Source organism: Nothobranchius furzeri, chromosome 13 (genome assembly GCF_043380555.1).
Source record: "Nothobranchius furzeri strain GRZ-AD chromosome 13, NfurGRZ-RIMD1, whole genome shotgun sequence".
Classification (NCBI taxonomy): domain Eukaryota; kingdom Metazoa; phylum Chordata; class Actinopteri; order Cyprinodontiformes; family Nothobranchiidae; genus Nothobranchius; species Nothobranchius furzeri.
This window is the reverse complement of record NC_091753.1, coordinates 42,782,144-42,804,792: the sequence shown is the minus strand read 5'-3', so window position 1 is coordinate 42,804,792 and position 22,649 is coordinate 42,782,144. Positions and strand designations below refer to the sequence as shown.

At 43.7% G+C, this 22,649-nt stretch overlaps 1 protein-coding gene and 1 long non-coding RNA gene across 7 annotated transcripts in view; one reads left to right on the top strand and one right to left on the bottom strand.

The window, feature by feature from the left end:
- Positions 1 to 22,649, bottom strand: part of nbeab (neurobeachin b) — a 279,564-nt gene that overhangs the window by 45,752 nt on the left and 211,163 nt on the right. For all 6 annotated transcript variants that reach the window (XM_015951379.3, XM_015951381.3, XM_015951380.3 and 3 more), the window contains 3 exons: positions 2,133 to 2,250; positions 1,949 to 2,051; positions 803 to 918 (listed from right to left, as the gene is read on the bottom strand). In XM_015951379.3, coding sequence (XP_015806865.2) covers positions 803 to 918; positions 1,949 to 2,051; positions 2,133 to 2,250 — 337 coding nt within the window. The remainder of the gene's footprint in view (positions 1 to 802; positions 919 to 1,948; positions 2,052 to 2,132; positions 2,251 to 22,649) is intronic.
- Positions 20,932 to 22,562, top strand: LOC129163811 (uncharacterized). Its single transcript, XR_008563599.2, has 4 exons — positions 20,932 to 21,071; positions 21,600 to 21,695; positions 21,786 to 21,875; positions 22,332 to 22,562. It is a non-coding gene; the product is annotated as an uncharacterized lncRNA (long non-coding RNA).

Sequence of the window (22,649 nt, the reverse complement as noted above, 5' to 3'; positions counted from 1 at the left end):
AGAAGGAGACTTCACTTTCACGCTTCTCCTCAGCACTTCAACCCCCCCCCCCGCCTGTCTACCTCTCACACTATTCTGACATCCCTGGCAGCTCAGGTCATTACCAGGGATTTTTAAATGAATTTTGGGCTTGTTTTTCTGTCTGCCTTACATCTAATTAGCTCACAATAATGTATCAAACTCCAGCACAAGCTAAATATAAATATGCATGAATATGCAGCGATAGAGGGGATGACACCTCGCTGTGCGGAGTATAGTGTGGAGTCGTTCTTGCCTTCCCTGTTAGTTGCAGTTCAGATCAGAGAGTTGACAACAGAACCTTTCAACTCTGCAGACACTTTGTACACTTTCACAGAGCCAGACACTAATTATCTGGCAAAATCCTCTGCCTGCTTTTTGCTTCAAACAAGCACACTCTCATGAACTGTGAAGTTTAGCATGCTGAGTAGCGCCTAGGGCTAGAGTGGATTCATAAACAAATACGACGTACCTGAGCCCACTTTTAGAATGCTTTCAGCACCACTGACACAAAGTTTATTGATCCTGGTCGCTTACATTAAAATTAGGTGACTATGTGTGAGGGGGGAAAAAACCCCCACAGATAATAGATAATAACTTTAAAGTTTGCAAATTTTACCTGGATGAGGAACGAAAACAAATCAAAATCTATTAGTTTAACTGATGGCTGTAAAAAAATAAAATAAATAAAAAAATAATTATTTCCATACCTGCCGCTTTTTCCAAGCTTCAAATACAATGTTTCACTTTAGATTCAGTTAGCTGCAGAGCAGGAAATCACTACCTGAGATTGTGTTGAGAAACATGAGGTACTCAAAGTTGGAGATTTCTCTCCTCTGCCAGCGTTGGGTCATGTTGGATGATTTGAAAAGCTGTCGAGAGGTTGCCAGAGAGATACGTCTGAAAAATATGTCAACAAGAAAACAGAATGAACAAAACTGGTGTTAAAGTGAAATTACTGTTAATATTAACCTTTATTTTTCAAGGTAGATACACTCAAAACTAGGGGTGTATGAAAAAATTGATACGCTGAAATATTGTGATGTGTTGTGTTATGGTTCTGAAACAATATTTCAAAGCAATGTGCCAAATGTTTCATTGAGATTAGACATGCAAACATTTATTGTATTTCTTTTGTGTTGTGCAATTCAACCTCCGACTGCTAGGTGGCAGCAAATTTTTACGCCTTCATTCTGACAGAACACAATCTCATAATAACAGTGAATGTTTCTTAAAAGCATCTGGCCTGAGGTTGCGGTTTAAATTCAGTCTTAATACAAATATCGTCTGTCTTTTTGTATTGCAAAATATCGTGTTGTCTTCCCTGTATCGTGATACATATATCACATCGCCAGATTCCTGTCAATCCACACCCTGACTCAAAATCATTTACAATGACAACCTGTTGTCAGCTTGTTAAATTGTTTTAAGATGTTGAAAAATATCAAAAAGAAAAAGGTGTATTGGACACACTCCAATTTCACTGATTAGTTACACCTTGACAGTTATATCAGTAAATATCACGTTTAAAGTTGCACAGTTTTAAATTCAAGTTGAAGTTAATACAAACTCATTAAACGCGAGTTTGCATCAGAACCACTCAGCGTGAGACCGTCTGCTTCTCTGTAGTAAATAAAAAGCCTGTTAGAACTTTGGGAGTCTGAAGGGAATCTGTTTATTTTCCCTGTGGTCACTGGCCCGGCCGCAGTCCTGCTGTATAGAGTCTTCTGTCAGAGAATTAGGTCAGTTCAGTCAGGGTCAGTGCACATTCATTTCAATGGCCAGAGCAAAGGGATCCCAAATAAACTCTGCTGTTCAAGGCTGAACACATGCACCACAGCACAGAGGAGACAACTACGGCCAGAAGGAAATCGGAAATGAACAAACATCCAGTAATATTCACATTTTTTCTGGGAATCTGTTGACCCACCTGGCCTGAGGAAGTCCATAGCTGGTGCCAACTCCGACTCGAGGGAGACAATAGACCACTTTCTTGACTGTGGCCTGGTCAGGAAAGTTGAACATGACTGATGCTGCAGGCGGTGAAAGATTAGACTTAATTGTAAAAATAAGAATAAAAAATGCTGAAATGTTTTTACTGTTACTTTACTTACTCCTGTTAGCCATGAAAACTTCCAATGCAGTGTTTTGCAGAAGGTAACGTCTGGAGAAGACGGCTCGGATCTCACTGAACATCCACTTCCCATGTAAACCCTCGGTGTACGCCAAGACCTGGAAGACACAACAGAGGAGAGAAGTTGCCTTTGGTAAATAAAGATTTAATAACAGATGGTTTAAATAAATTCTGGCAAAGCTAAATACTGATTAGTTCTTCTGACTTTGTAAAATTAACTTATAGCTGCAAAAGTGTGATATTTGTTTTGCCGTCGTCGTCTTCCTCCTCTTATCCTGGTCCGGGTCACGGGGGCAGCATCTCATCTAGGGAGCTCCAGACCGTCCTCTCCCCAGCCACCTCCACCAGCTCCTCCGGCAGGACTCGAAGGCATTCCCGGACCAGATTGGAGATGTAACCTCTCCAACGTGTCCTGGGTCGACTCGGGGGCCTCCTCCCGGCAGGACATGCCCGAAACACCTCCCCAGGGAGGCATCCAGGAGGCATCCTGACCAGATGCCCAAACCACCTCAACTGACTCCTTTCGATCCGGAGGAGCAGCGGTTCTACTCTGAGTCCCTCCCGAATGTCTGAGCTCCTCACCCTATTTCTAAGGCTGAGCCCGGTCACCCTACCGAGGAAACTCATTTCGGCCGCTTGTATCCGCGATCTCATTCTTTCGGTCATTACCTAAAGCTCATGACCATAGGTAAGGATTGGGACGTAGATCGACCGGTAAATCGAGAGCCTGGCTTTCTGGCTCAGCTCCCTCTTCACCCCGACAGATCGGCTCAGCATCCGCATCACTGCAGACGCTGAACCAATCCGCCTGTCGATCTCCCAATCCCTCCTACCCTCACTCGTGAACAAGACCCAGAGATACTAAAACTCCTCCACTTGAGGTAGGGCCTCTCTCCCGACCCGGAGTTGGCAAGCCACCCTTTTCTGGTCGAGAGCCATGGTCTCAGATTTGGAGGTGCTGATCCTCATCCCAGCCGCTTCACACTCGGCCGTGAACCTACCCAGCAAGAGCTGAAGGTCAGACCTGGATGAAGCTAGGAGGACCACATCATCTGCAAAAAGCAGAGACGAGATTCTCCTGCCACCAAACTCGACACACTCCACACCATGGCTGCGCCTAGAAATTCTGTCCATAAAGGTAATGAACAGAACCGGTGACAAAGGGCAGCCCTGGTGGAGTCCAACCCTCACCGGGAACAGGTCCAACTTACTACCGGCTATGTGGAACAAACTCACGCTCCTCTGGTAAAGGGACTGAGTGGCCCTTAACAGAAAGCCACCCACCCCATACTCCTGGAGCATCCCCCACAGGGTGCCCCTGGGAACACGGTCATAAGCCTTATCCAAATCCACAAAACACATGTGGATTGGTTGGGCAAACTCCCATGCCCCCTCCATCACCCTTGCAAGGGTATAGAACTGGTCCACAGTTCCACGGCCAGGACAAAAACCACATTGCTCCTCCTCAATCTGAGATTCAACTATCGATCGGACCCTCCTCTCCAGTACCTTGGAGTAGACCTTTCCAGGGAGGCTGAGGAGTGTGATTCCCCTATAGTTGGAACACACTCTCAGGTCACCCTTCTTAAAGATGGGGACCACCACCCCGGTCTGCCACTCCACAGGAACTGCCCCTGATGACCATGCAATGTTGCAGAGACGTGTCAACCACGACAGCCCTACAACATCCATAGCCTTGAGATACCCAGGGCGAATATCATCCGCCCCCGGGTCACCGCCGCAATGTTTGACTACCTCAGCAACTTCTTCCCCAGAGATTGGTCAGTCCATCCCCAGGTCTCCTGACTCTGGTTCCTCCTCGGAATGCGCATAGGTGGGATTGAGGAGCCCCTCAAAGTATTCCTTCCACCATCCGACTATAGCCCCAGTTGACATCAGCAGCTCCCCATCCCCACTGTAAACAGTGTGAGCGAGTTGCTGCCTTCCTCTCCTGAGGCGCCAGACAGTTTGCCAGAACCTCTTTGGAGCAGATCGATAGTCTTTCTCCATGGCATCCCCAACCTCCTCCCACACCTGAGATTTTGCCTCGGCAACTGCCACTGCTGCATCCCGCTTGGCTATCCTGTACCTGTCTGCTGCCTCTGGAGACCCACGCCCTGTAGGCCTCCTTCTTCAGCCTGACAGCTCCCCGAACCTCTGGTGTCCACCAGCGGGTACGGGGGTTGCCACCACAACTGGCACCGGCCACCTTGCGACCACAGCTAGCAACAGCTGCCTCAACAATCTCAGAGTGGAACAAGGACCACTCGGAGTCAATGTCCCTCACTGCTCTCGGGACGCGGTCAAAGCTCTGCCGGAGGTGGGAGTTGAAGACCATCTTGACAGGTTCTTCTGCCAGGCATTCCCAGTAGACCCTCGCTATGCGTTTTGGTCTGCCGGGTCTACGCGGCATCTCCCCCTGCCATCTGAGCCAACTCACCACCAGGTGGTGATCAGTTGACAGCTTCGCTCCTCTCTTCACTCAAGTGTCCAAAACATACGGCCGCAGGTCAGATGATACGACTACAAAGTCTATCATCAACCTGCGACCTAGGCTGCCCTGGTACCAAGTGTACCGATGGGCATACTTATGTTCGAACATGGTGTTCGTTATGGCCAAACTGCGGCTTGCACAGAAGTCCAATAACGGAACACCACTCGAGTTCAGATCAGGCGGGCCGTTCCTCCCAATCCCACCCCTCCAGGTCATGCTGTCATTGCCCACGTGAGCATTGAAGTCCCCCAGCAGGACAATGGAGTCCCCTGATGGAGCACTATCTAGCACTCGTCCTAGGGACTCCAAAAAGGGTGGGTAATCTGAACTGATATTTGGCCCATAAGCACAAACAACAGTCAGAACCCATTCCCCGACCCGAAGACGCAGGGAAGCTACCCTCTCGTCCCCCGGGGTAAACCCCAACACACAGGCAGAGTCTTGAGGGATAACAAAAAGCCAACCCCAGCCCTCCGTCTCTCACCTGGAGCAACTCCAGCAAAGAAGAGTGTCCAACCCCTCTCAAGGACTTGGGTTCCAGAACCAATGCTATGTGTTGAGGTGAGTCCGACTATATCTAGCCGGTATTGCTCAACCTCTGCCACAAGCTCCTGCTCCTTCCCCACCAGTGAGGTGACGTTCCATGTCCCAAAAACCAGTTTCCTTGTCCAGGGATCGGACCGCCAAGGCTCCCACCTTGGTCTGCCCCCCGATCCACACTGCATCAGACCCTTCATGTTCCGCCTGCGGGTGGTGGGTCCACAGTTGGATGAGCCCATGTATCCAGTTCGGGCTGGGCCCGGCCAGGCCCCATGAGCAAAAGTCCGGCCACCAGGCGCTCGCTCACAGGCCCCAACCCCAGGCCTGGCTCCAGGGTGGGACCCCGGTAACCCTCTGGGCCGGGTACTCAGACTCTTTGATAGTATAGCCATGAAAGATCCTCTGATCTATGTTTTGCAACAGTTTATACAAAAACATCTACAGAACACCTAATGAACAACGAGTACAAATGCACCACATCCCTGTAGTCATCCAGGCACAAAAGAAACGCGTTAATGGTTTTTCTACCTGAATAAGTAAAATATGTTTACGTTTATGTTTATGTATTTAGCAGACGCTTTTGTCCAAAGCGACTTCCAAGTAAAATAAATCAAGAGTAAAACAAGTTTGGAGGAGCAATTATGTTGTTAAGCAGATATTTTATGTTTCATAGAAGATTTTTCACTTTTATTTGTAATTTAGGAAATGAAACTTTGATCTATTTCTACTCATTAGGCCCCTAAAAGATTTTAAAAGAGATATTAAGCAGTTTTGCTTGTCTTTTGCACACCCTACTGTCCGTTATTATCTGTGGTCAGAGTAAAAGTGAAACTCATCTCCTCGCTGTGCTTTTGTCACATTAATCTAACTGCTGAAATGTCTCCTCAGCCTTCATTCATTTCTAGAGGTGTAATTTGTCTCTAGATCAAACAAAACATCTGTGTTCACGATCTAAAACATGCTGGAAGTAGACTGCAGCACATAGGTGGTGACCCGGTACTCGTGAGTTGCAAGTGTGATATTCTGGCCACAGAGGACGGTGGGGGTCTGAGTGACTTCATCAATCCTGTAAAGGTTTGTTTTAAGCACATACTGGCTAAAGAAACTGATTTTAAAATATGAAAAAGTTGCATAGTATGGCTTTAACTACACGTGAAGGCTGCTGTCATCAAACAATAACAGCTTGTTCTTAGTAAACCCAGGGTAGCTGAGAAACCTTAGCACTGCTGGTCCACTCGTTTCTTATTTCAACATGCAACAAAAAAGTCCAGACAACACATCTCAAAGCATGTTTCATCAAAACACAAAGCTGTCAACAGATTCTCTCTCACTTTTTTTTTAATCTCATCTAAAATGTTAACCACGACTAAAGAAAAGAGTCAAAGAAAAAAGCCCTCTGGGCCAGGGACACATTAACCATCAATAAACAAAAATCATGTCAAAAAAGTAGACAAAGACTCATTAGTGCATGCAGCACCGCCAAGACAAAAGGTCCACTTGCAGAAGCTCAAGACAATTGTTCTGACAGGTGAGAATGACCCCACCCCCACCCCCCTACACACACACACACACACACACACACACACACACACACACACACACACACACACACACACACACACACACACACACACACACACACACACACACACACACACACTTTCTCCCTTTCCTTTCATCTCACTGAACAATTTTGTCCAACAGCATGAGCTATGGAGGAACGTCATCAACTCCCGAGGTTATAAACACACATAAAATATGAAAGAGAATAAACATAAAATATAACTATAAAGGCGTTAGGCTCTACAGCACATCTGTGTGTGTGTGTGTGTGTGTGTGTGTGTGTGTGTGTGTGTGTGTGTGTGTGTGTGTGTGTGTGTGTGTGTGAGTGAGAGTGAAGTGAACTGGGCCAGGAGGAAAAGGGGCAAACCAAGATGGCGTGCTGGGTTAGGTCTGATGCTAATGCTCATTTAAAATAGTGACAGGCTGGAAGAGTGCAGCACGAGCTGGGCCACCTTAATTTCTCCGTGGAATAGCTCATGTCCGACCTCCGCGCCACAGCCAAAATCTCTGGAGCTCAATTAAAATTGGATTAGGTGGAGATGCAGGATGTGCAGCACAGCATCTTTGGTTCTCTTCTGCTTGTAATGCCCCCACTTGACACCTCTGCAGCCCCTCCTCCCCCAAACAGTTGTCATAGAGACAGCACAGCACAGAGGAGGAAGCAGGCAGAGAGTGGGAAGGCTTGAGGAGAGGTGAGGTGAGATGAAGGGATGACTTCAGAGCTGCAGGCGTGTTGCTGAGGGTCAGCAGCAAATCTCTAAAAGGGCAGTACTATTTCTGGTCCCTCTGTAGCCAGATGTTCTGAACGCACTGCTGAAGGCAAACAGATGTGCAATCATTTGAAGGCCACAACAATTTTCTTCATCAGGAGTGAAGCAAGCTGTCCAACATCCAGAGTCTGTTTATAATTAGCTGTCTCTATTATTGTTTTACTTTCCAATTTTACTGCAGCTTCTTCATCCCTCATTTTTGGTCATTTCCTTCAATAAAACCTAAAATAACCCAGAGGAAAATGAAAATGTTCAGATTTTTCCAGGCGGCCTTTGCAGAATCTTTAGACGTGAGGTATCTCCTAAAGCTTTTGCAACATTACAGCAATGGATTGATTATCAGAATAGCATGTTGGCACTGGCGATTTTTCATGCAGCTTATCCAAACAGCTTGCTGTTGTGACAAAGTACAGGCCAAAGGGCTAGCTGTCAACAAAAGAGAGGCTAAAGAGGAGAAGAAAAAGCTTTTTTTCTGAACTGCCCAGATAAAAAAAAATGTCATAACAACAAAGCTTTGGTCTAAACTAACACGTGGGGGCCCCTGTAGACTTAGGGATTTGACAAAGCCCAGCCCTCATTTTTAGAGGCCCAGCTGTAAAAAATGCCATTTAATGAACCTGTCTGCTGAAGCTGTCCCCTGCCTGTCAGAGGTGTCAGGCAGTGACAAGCGCTGGGGACGGCCGCCTCCAGTCACAGACAGGCCTGCCAGCTGGAGACTTCGGCCCCAATCTAATCACACCACCAGGAAGGGACCGGCACTCTGCTCTTGGTCTGTCACGCTCGCTACTGGGGGAGCAGGAAGAGGGTGGGTGAAGGGATCTGGTATGGTCGACAAGCACAGCCTTTTGTTTCCACACAGGTCCCTGAATGCAGGCTCATTAGAAGACACAGGCGCATGCGCTGCCCAGCCAGCTGCAGGGGGATACACCTCCCCAATATAATAGCCATAATCCAATTTAACATCATGCTCCTTTCCCTCCATTATCCCTCCTTTTCTCCTTCCCTTGATTTGACGGGTTATAGAACACTACGGGAGGAAAATCAGGAAATGTTTTGACAGTTGATGAGAGGCACAGGTGACATCAGTGTTTAGGCTGAAACTGGTATTTAATAATCTGAGGCTGCTCAAATGGAGCATCATAGTTTCTAATCATATTCAACTTCCAATGAGCTTTACCACCATACCGACAGACAAAACGACAGATGTTATTAATAAATCTAACGAAGCATTCTTTTTTAAACCTGATGCAATTTTCACTCATATGGAACACCCCCTCTTGCTGCATTTTCACCAAAATGGGAAACTAATATAATTCAGTGAGACCCACAAGCCAGCATGACTGATATATTTATATGAGATTGTGGAGCACACTGACAACCTGGTATCAGAGCACCTCTGCTGCATTCTCCTCAGATTTGTCTAATAGGCTTCTACTCTAAAGCCTCACAACTGCACGGTCCCAGGCGGCCGCGGAGAACAGTGGAGTGGAAGAATAAGGGGAGGGTTTGGGAGGCTGTTTCATTTTGAGTGATATGACTACTCCCTCAGGAGCAAGTGGGATGGATTTCACACATGGCAATTTGGACGATCAGCAGACACTGCATATACTGTATTCAATGGCTGACCCCAGGCAATATGGGCTAAATCTGTGAAAAGGTTGAGTAATCAGAGAAGGTAAAGAGAAAACATAAAAAGTGGTAACAGAGGGCAGACAACAACAGTGAGGTAAGTGGAAGGAAACAGTCAGACAAAGGCAACATGGTGGATTGCATCCAAAGAAATGAAGTTTAAAGACATTCTCAAGTTCATCAGACTGACGCCATGATGTTTTTTAGCAGTTATGTTTATTTTTGCTAAAAAGGCAGTGGTGCACCCACGGGGTGGCCAGGAGGGGGCAAGGCAAACCTTAGAAAATTAGCTGGCCACCCCACTGGGCCCCCATGGACAAGGGCGTCAATTTGTTTTCAGAATTGCTGGGGACAATAACCATACACTTGAGTGGGGTTTAAAAATTGCTGGGGACAATAACCATACACTTGAGTGGGGTTTAAAAATTGCTGGGGACAATAAAGTAGGCTAGCACAGGGGTCGGCAATCCGCGGCTCTGGAGCCGCATGCGGCTCTTCCATCCATCTGATGCGGCTCTCTGTGCTTGTAAAATAATGAATGGATATTTAAATAAAATGCTTTATATTTTACTGCATTAATTTTACACCTGTATGCCAATTCTAAATGTAAAGATTGTCTGCGTAAACCTGAACAGGTCCAACCCGGTCTGCGGTGGTTGACCGGTCACGCTTGTGCGTAATCATATCAGCACTTTATGAGCTGAAGAGGATGTGAGATTCTGGGATTCTCCTCAGATGGCTCCTGGATGTGTCGCCACATTGGAGACAGGAACAAGCACTATTCAGCCAAAGTTTCATAATCAGGGAACATTTTCTAAGTGACAAGTCTCTCTGAGAGACAGGGTTTGGAAAACACTCGCTTCAGTGGGAGGAATCTTCCCGCATGCGCACTGCATGGTTCTCTGCGCGGCTCTGGGGTTAATCAAGTTTAATTCTCGTTGCAACAATCTTCACAGGAAGGCAAAACAGTTAAATGGCAGGTTACATATATTTCCATTTGACTATTTTGACAGATGAACTCAAGGATGTTGCTTGGTTTGAAAGAATTACCCAGACGCACACTGATGCGCATGGATGAGCTGACATTTTAATCGTTAACGCACATCGCGGAGGTAAAATATTCCCATCAGAACATCAGAGCTTTATACTGGACACTGTTCAGCGTGGCTCGGAGCGCCCACGGTGGACAGTGAGCTGAAGATCTGGGGTTCCAGCGCAGTGCAGAACCACGCGCATGCGATAAGATTTCCTCCCACTGAAACAGTCTGGAAACCCGGTCTCTCTGAGGGATGTGTCACTTGGAAAAATGTTCTTTTTATGAGATTATGAAACTTTGGCTGAACAGCGCTTGTTCACGTCTCTAATATGGACACGCATGACGTCTAGAGAGATTTGATCACAAAGTTTATGTGGAGCAGAAGCGGTCGGACCACGGCAGGTGGAATGTTCCTAGCCTACATGAAGTGAAACTGTTTAATTGTAACATTAATATGTTACTGGACACGTTGGTCTGGTTGGTTAGACCAGTGTTTGAAGTGGAAAACACACACACCAATTAAAATAATGCTGATAGCATGGACTAGAAGCCAGGTGATGGGTTACGTATTTAAATGATGATCAGGCTGCTGTAAAATGTAATCTCCATCCACATCCAGACACAATTATCCTCTATTCTATCTCTAGTTGCTCTGCTCTTGTCTGGGCTGATCAGCTGATGGTGCGCGCGTCGCGCCTAACTAGCGGCTGATGCACATTTTACGCATTTGGAGAGGTGGACTGGATGCTTTGCGTTTACTGGAAGATGGTCCACTTAACGCACGGTTGTAGACTAAATATTAATGACAAATGAATGAAAATTAAATTGTGAGTTTTTACTTCATATTTTATAAATAAAAAGGACGGGGAACACATTTATGACGTCTTTTTAAACTAAATTTTCTAGCGCGACCTGCCTGCTTCACTTAAGTCACTGCTTATTAAGGTCCGTCCAAAATTACCGTGGGAAATGGGTAATAATGGCTCTTTGATGGGTATAGGTTGCCGACCCCTGGTATAAGATCTGAGCTGGTAAAACAAAAATCCTCATCAGCAGGCGTTTTTGAAAGTGTGTGTGTGTGTGTGTGTGGGGGGGGGGGGGGCAGCTGCCAATCACAAATTTTGCCGGGGACATGTCCCCGCCGTCCCCGGTTAAAATGACGCCTATGCCCATGGAATACCCTCTCTTTTAGTATGTCGTGTTTATGTTTGTACAAACCATAAATCCATCTTGTTTATTCAAGACATTAATGCAAAACCTTTTAAAATATATAGAAGTAATGATCAAATTAATTAATTACAATATAAAGTTCTCATCTACTCATTTCAGAAAACTTGCTGTAGCTTCTAATATAAATGAATGCCCTGTGAGTCAATTTCTGAGAAAAAAAATAGCTCTGGCACTCCTGTTTCAGGAAATAGTAGTTAGCAGTAGGAAAGGCGGGGTAAAAAATGGCAGGTTTTGAAGTCTTACTCATTACTGGTTACGATGTGTAAACATCTCGCCTCTGATTAGCTAACAGCAATGTGACTCTACCACTGACTGTTTTGCAGCGCTGAAGTTTTAGCTCCATAAATAACACAAGCCTGAAAGAGTTCTGTTGTGTTGTGGCATTGAGAAAGGCAACGATTAGCTTCTACTAGCCAAGACGTGCTCAGCTGTTTGCTGGAAGCTAATGCCACTTACACACTAGCATCAGCTCCACTACACAGCGCTTCACCCGCCCGCCCCAGCTCGGAGGTGTTTGTTCCATACTGCCTTAGGAATACGGACGTGATAGAGCACATGGGCAGTCTGTGGTTTGTGATGTCATGAACACATCTCCAAGCACGTGAGCAGGGCAAAAGAATACAGAGAAGTATGTAGTGTCTCCATTATCAAACAAAAGCGGCCTGAGCAATTTTGCTTTTGGAGACTCTGTTATTGCATCCTGCTTTGCCGTGTTTGGCAGCACTGTCTGTCTGTCTGTCTGTCTGTCTGTCTGTCTGTCTGTCTGTCTGTCTGTCTGTCTGTCTGTCTGTCTGTCTGTCTGTCTGTCTGTCTGTCTGTCTGTCTGTCTGTCTGTCTGTCTGTCTGTCTGTCTGTCTGTGTGTGTGTGTGTGTGTGTGTGTGTGTGTGTGTGTGTGTGTGTGTGTGTGTGTGTGTGTGTGTGTGTGTGTGTGTGTGTGTGTGTGTGTGTGTGTGTGTGTGTGTGTGTCTGTGTGTGTGTGTGTGTGTGTGTGTGTGTGTGTGTGTGTGTGTGTGTGTGTGTGTGTGTGTGTGTGTGTGTGTGTGTGTGTGTGTGTGTGTGTGTGTGTGTGTGTGTGTGTGTGTGTGTGTGTGTCCTCACAGCAGTGATGCAGAGAAAAAGTACCTCGTTAACTCCACAGCATCCAGAATAATAACGAATTGCGCGTGTGGGAAGCCCCCTTGTGCTGATTCTATCCGCCAATCGGAGCGTGGTAGACATGCTTTTGAACCAGCCAATCAGTCACCAGTGTGTGTGTGTTGGTTCTGTTCGGCTCTAGGCAGACCTCCTGGAGAAGAGGGCTGAAAAGACGTCCAGTTGCACGCGAGAAAATCCAAGGCTACCTAGATGTGAAAACCTCAAACCCAGTGCAGGCGGAGAGGAGCTGATGCTAGCGAGTAAGCACCATTAATCAACAACAGCTTTCCCTGTTGCAACCCAAGGTGGGTGAGTCGATGAATGCTATTTTACAATGTGACAGAGCTGAAGTGCTTTTTAGACCAGAGATTTCCTGTCTATTTTCTTTCTGTAGCAAACGCAAGGCATAAAGACTATTTTTATGTCTGCCAAGGATGTAAAACTCTAAGCAACTTATTGTATTTAAAAACTAAGTTTCTCAGAAAACTTGCTCTTTAAAAACATGCATAAAGGTTGTTGCTAATAGTTATTTTCAAAGCAATATCCATAGTTGTGGATGCTTTTGTGAAAACACTGAATTCAATAAACTCTTCTCAAAGATCAACTTTTCTCATATTTTTAATTCATTTGGAGCAGTCTAGTACAGTAGGAATGAAGGCCTTGTAAGTCGTTCCCTGAGGAAAGAAAGCTCCGGTGCGCCTCTTGTAGGACAGAGAAGTCAGCTAGAGGAGAGAGTAGATTCAGATGGTTTTTGAGTCTTAATTCCTGATATTTTAACATCTCTCCTCTGATTGACTAATAGCAATGTGACTGTACCACTCACTCCATTGCTAATGCTAATGGTTAGCATCTACTAGTCTAGATATTCTCTGCTGTTTCCTGGACGCTAAACCAACAACAGCCTTCCCCATCGTAAGTCAAGATGGGCGAGTACATGAATGTTACGCAACAGCATGATGTAGATCTGTCAGGTTTTTGCTGAACTGAGCGTTTTTCGTCTATTTTCCATCAGAAGCTAATGCGGGAGATGGGGTAAGAGACTATTTTACATTCAGCCTACATCTTAAACTCAGAGTGACTGATCATTTTCAACAATAAGCAAAACATGGTTTTTCAGTTTGAAGACATTTAAAATGCTAAATAAAATTATAGCAGAAAATAAAACAGACAGACCTATTTTTATTTGCCACGTTTTGAACTAATCATCCATTTACATAAAAAAGTAGGACACAAATTTCTTCATTTCAGAAAACAACTCCGGTGCACCCACACACTTTAAAAACAAACTAAAACGGGCACTTTTACAAAGCTGCAGAGAGAAAACTGTGACCAAGATGTGCCCAAAATCCACAGTTTTATTTACTCTTTAATCCTTTTTACACCCTGCAAAGATTAACAAAATATGCATAAACATCAAAGGGTGTTTCTCATCTGATTCTCCCTTAATGTGACAACTGTTGTGCAAAGCAGACATGAAAAAGTGTAAAAAGATTTCCCCAGATTTCCACTTGGCTCCTCTCTAAAAGGCCCGTATCTCAACTTCAATAATGAAGCAGGCTCCTAATGCAGGTATTGGGGGAAAACAAGATACAGATTTGCATAATCAGTGTCACTATACATTTGGGTGGTAGCTGGAGTGTGGCAAGATGACACAGCTCCAGCGCTCTGGCAAGACCAGTGGGATAAAGGAGATGAATATGCATTAAATATACTGACAGTTCACTGCCCCAAACGTCCAGCCAGGTTTGTCAATAACATTCATGTCAGGGATAGTATTTCACACACATTAGTAAGCCCTGCAGCCCTGTCCTCATCACTGCCATGTTAGGACAGGTGGGAGGAGCTGTTTCTCTCATGTGCAATCTCCTCTTAGAGGTTGTGTCCGTGTTGAAATACAGCACAGAAGTTTAAAACCATTCCTCTTGCTTCCAAAGACGCAGGCTTTTATTTTTAGGTATTTTCTTTCTTTCTGGAGATTTTTTATTTTTTATTTTCTTTGTTAATTGGCTGAATTTTCATTCTTTTGCAGACCAGTTCTTTCACAAGACCATAAGATGTTGTGAAGCGTGCAAGCAGCCTCTACAATATCTGAGAAATGCATCATCCTTTACTCAGTTTACAGTTTAAGTCTATTGAGGAATTACTTTGTTGCTGGCAAACTATTAATATCTTTCAAACTATCTTGTCATTTGTAGTTTTTACTTTCAGTAAATGCAACTGACAATTTAAAGTTGGGTCATCACTAAATTGTTCATTGTATCACCACATGGACTTAATTCCTCAGGTTTAGATGTTTTTATGAAGAGGCTTAACATACATAATAGGAAAATCATTAAATACTAGACTGAAAATTATAGAAAAAAATCTGCCAAGGGCTGAATTTTAATAAATCACTAAAGGGAAAACATTTACATCCCTCTAAATATTAACCTGGCCTATATGAGTAAATATTCTGGCCATGACTCAAAAACTCAGTCATAAGGTTGAATCTACGGTTGGCTTTCAAACTGTCTCTGCATGCTATTGGACAACCAGCGTGACATACTCACTGCTACGGACGTCAGTCAACAGGGCAGTCTGCCATACAGATTCAAGTGGTATTGTCATTTTGCAGGTGTACAACAAAATTGACTATGCACTCTCTAACGACAGCTCATGTAAGAGGTAGTAAAATGTGAGTAAAATAAAATAGCAAGGCTAAAATAGATGTCATGCTCACTCTCTCTCACACACACACATACAGACACACACGCACCTTTCGCACACACCATTGAAGAAGACGCAAATGCAACTTTTTAATTTTTTTTTATTAAGGACTTAAGTACCTCTATCTGCTGTTGATTAAAAGAAAGGCCCAAGTCTAAGTAGTCTAAAGTTGATGCCAAAGTCATTTCAAACGAGCCGTCGCCATCTTAAGCCTGGTTTATGCTTCTCCGTCAGCTCCGCAAGGGACAGACACGTACGGATTGATGGAAGCGTTTTGCTCTTTTACTTCTCCGTCTCCTGGAGAGTGTTGCAAAGCAATTGCCCGGCAGGACCACAGAGGGCGTAGCGCTGTTCTGTGTATCCTGTCATGTATCGGTCCAAAATTGTGTGTTTATATTGTGTTTTTTGTATATATAAGAGACTTTTTAACACGGACAAATTTGTCTCTCATTCTCCCACCTCTTCATGCGCTCCCCACCTCTAAACCCACGTTTCCTGTCATTTCCGTCCACAGATAAAACGCTTGCTGCGCATCTTTTCACTCCTCCAGTCACGGGAGGATTAAACGTTCATATTTTTAGAGTTTTTTTCGCGAGGTATTCTTCAAGCTTCTCCGTGTCTGCCGCTAGTTAAACTCGGCTCTCTGCAATGGCGGCACTGTAAACAACAGCGGCGTCCTGACCAATCACAAGCTTGCGTAATCCGTCTCGTTCGACGGATGTTTAAAAAAGTGGGCTCGACTCCGTACGTACTTGCGTGCCTGTCGGAGCCCTACGCAAGGACGGATAATGGCGTTGCATGTCTCCGCACTGGCGCAGACGGAGAAGCATAAATCAGGCTTCAGTCTTGCTCAGTCAGTAAATTCCCGCCCACTAAACTTATAGAGAGCTGTGATTGGCAAGACACAAAGCTGTTCAGGCCTTCTATAACTGTGGCTAGAGCAACCTGCAGAGCAGTCCTTTTGCTTCTGTTACGGTCTGTCTAGATTTTGAAGCAGTCTAAATATTACACAAAAGCTTGAATCTTCGAAAGTGGAATATTTCCAGAAATAAAGTCATGGGTTAAGACTTTTGCGCAATACTGTTTATCACCCCATGGAATGCATTAATGTGAAAAGTTAAAAACAACAACAAAGACATTTGCATTTGCAAAGTTTGATTTTAACCTTTAATATTCCTGCTGATGGTTTTTGAGAAGCACAGAAAATCTGCTGTAAAATGCATTACGGTTAACAGTTCCTTCTTTGTGTGTAAAATCTTGTCAGTTATAGATGATGCATTATGCAAAACTCCCTTTATGTATCTTTTTGTGCTGCATTGAGTCTCTACTGGCCCTATAAACACAACAAAGAAGAAAAAAACCTGGTACATTATTTTTCTTTCAGTGTTTGGTTCTGGGAATTATGTGCCTAAAACAAGCAGTTTCAGAAAGTCCCCGTTTGTGATGTCAGAGACAAGAAATTTTGATTAGAACCACTTCTCACATGCAAGAGAGAGCTGCTGGATGAGCAGTCGTTCTACTCCGAGCTTCTCAGCTTATAACAGCCAGTCTGGTGATAAGTAGGCATGGTTAGCAACAGCATTTTAAAAAGTGACAGAGCCCTGAAATGGCTCATTCTGGAAGGTACTGAAAATAACTACAGTAAAACTGCTGAAACCACTTTATGTGAGGGATTTTGTGCAAAAAATATCATAAACACATTTTTTATCTACCATAACATTGTAAATGTTCCCTCTATAAATTTTATTTTACTACTCTGGAAATAATGCAGCAGTGAAGAGATTCTACACATATTGCCACACGTGTTTTGAGAAGTAAAGATTTTGCACAACTAATTCTAATAAGTTTCTTTTTTTCAAGTGCAAGGGAAGAATTGGTCAACCATTATTACTTCTAAGTGTTCTTTAGACATTACACTCACAACAGAAGAACGATGGAAGAGGGTTGACCATAACACGTCAAAGGACACAAGTTGGTTCTGAATAACTTATTTTTTTAAAATGCACTAAAAAGCATCATGGCAAATGGCTGATGAACTTGGTCAAGTGTTGATCCATCTAAACTTCCTCCAGATAAACAGCTTAAGAAGCCCATCATCAAGGAGCTTGAAAGAGCGACTGCCACCATTTGATTTGAAAGCTTCTCCTAATGGGACGTATTCTGGGATTTGTCAGCCTTAAGATGACTGAAATCCTCCTGGCCTGAGTACCAGTTTCCTCTGGCTGCTGCTGAAACTGCCAATCTGATCATTTAAAATCCTACTTTTTTCTACATTTTTTGAAGTCTTGTGTGGGAGGAATCAGGTTTCAGAGTAACATACGCCGAAGGAAAGGAAGAATGAGACAAGGATGGAAGGGCAGAGAGGAGGAGAGGGACATAAAGAGCAACTGTTTATACGAGAAGGTCTGATGAGCAATGAGCGCCTCACTCCTCTTCAATTAATCTTGTCTCTCAACCTTTTGGTTTGGTGCTTCCTTTGAAACCAAGGTGATAATGACACCCTCATCCATTACCCTTTTATCCCTGTTATTCAGAGGGAATTGCCTAATAACATGTTACAGATTCGTCCTCTTTCACATAATTCTTTCTGTCATTTGCAGTATATCATTTGGAAAACACACAGCGCCCTTTCTGTTGGACACGGTTTGAGGATTATCGTGGGTGACACCTTCGCGATGCAGCCAGAATCTGGAACATTTTTTTAGGCATATAGTAGAATTACCCTGACTTATCTGTCATTGCCAAAAGCACAACAAGCCAGTCAGAGCCAAAGGAAAGGTGGAACAGGTTCTTATCGGCTTCTCTGAACGAGAGGGTTAGCAAATTTATGCTAATGAGATCCTTTTGTTATCCAGGCGCAGCCCCTGTAGGCTGAGCAGGGTTTGAACTGGATGATAATCTGGCTGTTGAGAGCACTAGATAATTTGTACTTTATCCTTGTGTAGTTATATAGTTGCAGTCATTTAACCAGTACTAATCCTACCACACAAGGAACAGTCTGAATGGAGCCTGTGGTTCTTAGCAGCACGAGCTTGCACCCATCTGACTCGCACATAAAACTCACTAAAGAGGATTGCAGCACAGCCATAATCATGCTGATAACTTGATCATTTATTCTCAGAATCTTTTAGATCTGCATTTGCTGACGGCCAAACACCAGAAAGTGTGAGAAAACGCAGTAAAGTTATAAGGTTTTTAGCATGGCAATAACTGACTTTAGCAAACAAGACTTTTATTGTCTCAGGACATATTAAAGAAACAATCAAATGGACTAAAAAAGATACAAGACGAATGTTTTTATGGTGGTGGTGGTGGTGGTGGTGGTGGTGGTGGTGGCGGTGGTGGTTCTGTGCTTTCCGGTGGGACTCCAGGCCGTCTAGCATGCCTGCCAAACGCAACAGCCCCTCACAAGCTGCTTGGCGTGCTGTAATTTGACTAATTATACTGGATTATAGCATATTAATGCAAGCTGTTTTCTCTAGGGTCACTGACCCACCCAGTGGGCCAGTGGGCCTCATATTGGGGTCCTAGTATCAAATGTTAACAAAGGATTTACAAACAGAAAAAAAAGAGAAAGAAATGCATCAAAAACCGCAGATTTTTGTCCACCACCAAAATGCAACATGAATGAAGTTATACAACATTGTAACGGAACGGAATGACAGGTTTTTTCCCCTTCTTTGCTCAAGACTAGTCTGCATGAGATATGGTCTCAATGTCTAATGCATTCCTTCTAACCTGCTTATTTTCAGCTCAACAGAAGAATGAAGAATGAACTCTTTTCTTTTAATTAATCAAAGAAATCTATTTTAATAAAGCTAATCCATCAAAGTGTTAGTCAATAAATAAGATGTGACCAATCTGTGAAATCAAAATATTAATTACTTTATTATAATCCTATAGAATATAAAGGTACTCTGACTTTAAGTGTTCCAACAGGACTCATTTCACGTAGCGTTAAAAAGACATAACACATTACTTTCACTGATCCACTCAGAATCTGACCGATCTGACGGAGGTGTGGTTTTGATGGTGTTTGGTAATTTTTCATTCGACAATAAACCATAACATCCGAAGTATAAAACTATGCCACGTCATCTCTAACGCCAGTTCAAAGCGTTCCAGAGAAAGTGACGGAGTGGCCAATCCTGATCTAAAACTCTTCAACCGAAAGAACCAAAGACGAGCTGAAAATTTTGTCGCTATGCCAACTGCGGCAACAGTTCCTTTCAGAAAAAAAGCTGAACCATCAAGACCCAGGCTTGGGTCTCACCACACACCAACAAATTGCTGTGACCGGACGTATCCCAGGACGGGTGGTCGGTTGCCGTGGCTTCTTCTACATGCTCCGGCTCCATAAGGTCAAGCTCGACCTTTACACCTCCTGATCTAGACGGGGACTTCCGCTCAGGGTATGTAGACCGGCAAATGGTGTCTCATGTGTTTATGGACCTCCTAACCAAAGCTTAATGCGATGACAACACCTTCAGTTCCCGTCAGAACTAATCGCTTCTTCGGATTTGCTGGTTCTGATCAACATCACACGCCATCCATCCACCGTCTCATCCACTTTAGTTACACTATACATTTCATTTTAAAGTCAGTCTAGTTTAATTTGTTAGTAAAAAAATTCTTAACTTTTAAACTTGACTCTCTTCTGTTGTCTCTGAGTGAATACGGAGCGGTTATCTAATCACTGCAATAAAAAGTTCCAATCTTCTGGTTTAAATAACTCACAGATCCATAAGGTGGATTTCATATTTCCTATGGAATCCCACGCCTTATGGCTCATTAAATAACATGTAATCTAATTCATTACAACATATACGAAATTATTACAAATATAGGCAGTTCTAAAGAAGGTCCATGGTGGGCCAGAGCCACCCTGACAGCAAGCTTGGTCCCCCCCGTGCCCCCCCCCCCCCCCCCTCAACTGCAGTGGGTGGAGCCTAACCATTAATAAGTATTGATTTGTAATAATTTAGCCTAATACAGAACCAAAGGAAGTTAATTAAATCATCATCAAGTTGAAAAGAGATGCTGGTACAAAAACGTTATAAGATAAATAAATCAGATGTAATAAATAAAGAAAATTCAACAACTTATTTACATTTTACAACTTATTGAAAAGTTGTTTCTAATTTAACTGTAACTGAATTGTTATAATACTGTTGTAGTTACACACTAAAGTTTAAAGGAGACATAACCCACTTTTTTATCCATTAACACGGTGTGTTTCACATTTTAAGTGTCTAAGTGAGCAAAAAGGCTTATATTATTCACTGGAGTTGCTATTTAGATATTTAATAATTAAGTTTTGGGCATATTTGTCCACCCATTCACTTTTTACATTATCTGTTACATCAGTAATTAATTTAGTGAGGATAACTACCAAATATGGTAATGGCCCTCGGCTAAACACAGAGCCAATCCGCCATTTTTTCTTCTTGCTAAGATTTTTTGTAGTCCTATTGGAAAAATGCAGAATGTCTGGTTATTTTAGCCACACACAGCTCAAAACTGTTCCTCGTTTTAAGGAAGGGTGGTGTGGCAGTATTTAAACCCAGGAGCTGATGACACTACTGCTAAAAAAACACAGAAGAAAAAGTAGTGTGTTTGCGTTTGTTTGTGTGTGTGTGTGTGTGTGTGTGTGTGTGTGTGTGTGTGTGTGTGTGTGTGTGTGTGTGTGTGCGTGCGTGCGCGCGTGGTTCGTTCGTTCTGTCTCCAGGCTAGTGGCTAAGTACTGAGGGCTTCATCTATCTAAAAGGAGTTATTTCCATCTGAATTTGGCAGCACCGGGACACAGCAGCAGAGCGGTAAGCTTCATATCACTCTAAAATGTCGACAAACTTTACTTTACGGGCATTAGCAGCACTAAAGCGTTAGCATCCGGCTTGCTATCGCTAGCACAGTATGCTAGTAAAGTTAGCACCCAGATTAATGTGGATTTGGCTGATTTTCGTGGAATAAAACGTGATTTCTGATCAACGCCTTCTTTTACACCAGATGATAACCTCCCACTGATTGTAACAGCAGAGAGCCTGTGTGTTATTCTACGTGAGTGTGATAAAATCTCAGCATCCAGTAAATAAAGTCCCATATCAGCTAAAATGCAGCGTGACAGTCATTAAAGTACGTCAACACAGTGGATTTAATAGAGTTTTAAAGAACGATCTCTGAGTGGAGTGAGGTTAGTTTTTTGTCTCACTGCAGATATAAAAACTAACTCTGCATCAGTCAGACGCAGCAAAGCTCACCGTCTGTATGAGCGTGAGCGTCGGAAAGCTGATAAAATCGGCTGTAAAATAATTAAAACAAAGTAAAAATGTTCCTTTGCTTTTTAGAGTCCACATCCAGAAGACTGGAGCCGTGTTTCACTGACAGGCTGTCAGACTAAAGCCCTGATGAGCTCAGCTGGGACAAACTGGTCTGATGTTTAGGTAAGTGAAGATCTGCTTCTCCAAGTCCTTGAGATGCTAGTAAAAAATAATTTAGCCAGCTTGCTAATGTTACTTTTCTTCTCCTCTAAGGAACACAGAACGTTCAGATGTTGGCGTTTCACGTCACCTACTGAGGAAGGAGACCCACCAGTAAAGAGATGGTAGCTGGACCAGACCAAAGTGAGTGATGACACACCTCAGCCACCCTCATCATTAAGAACACCTCACCCCCTGAATCACTCCGTCTGATGACAGCAGAGTGATTTATTTGATGTTTTACTTGTTTAGTCTGTTTAGAAATTATTGAATTACATTATTTTCTGTAATCGACCATCTGATCTGGATGTGTGCAGAATAACTTTCCCCAAATTCAGCAGCAGCTGGCCTACAAAAACAGCTGCAGCATGTAGTAAGTCTGTCTGCACTGCTCTCTAATGAGCTTCCTTTCATAAGGAGTCATTTGTATAATTTTAGTGTCACTATTTTATTACATTTGTAAGAATATGAAGTCACTGTAGCAAAGTGAACTTGTGAACAAACACAAACGTGACTATAAACATGAAAGCTAAAGAAACAACTTTCCTAAAGCTGCTTGTAAACAAAATATGTCATTAAAGTTATTGTCTATCATTGCAGAATATGACGATGACATCATGGAACTGGTCTTTGGAAAAGTTTTCCCTGAACCAACTCCGTTTCTAGATGAGGTAGAGAAGATCTGCATCTCACCAACCCTCTGGTCTCAGTATTCAGACAACGGAGGTCTCCCACTGTTATCCAGGACCAGTTTGAAGCCCACATACTTCCCCTCCCTCATCATCAGGAAACATCAATCCGTTTCCTGAGGACAACAGAAGACGGCAGGAGGACAGGAACTCTGAGACCTAGACACCACCAGCACCGAGACACAAAGCACCTGTGTGCACAACGCCTGTTTTAACTACTAAAGCCTGT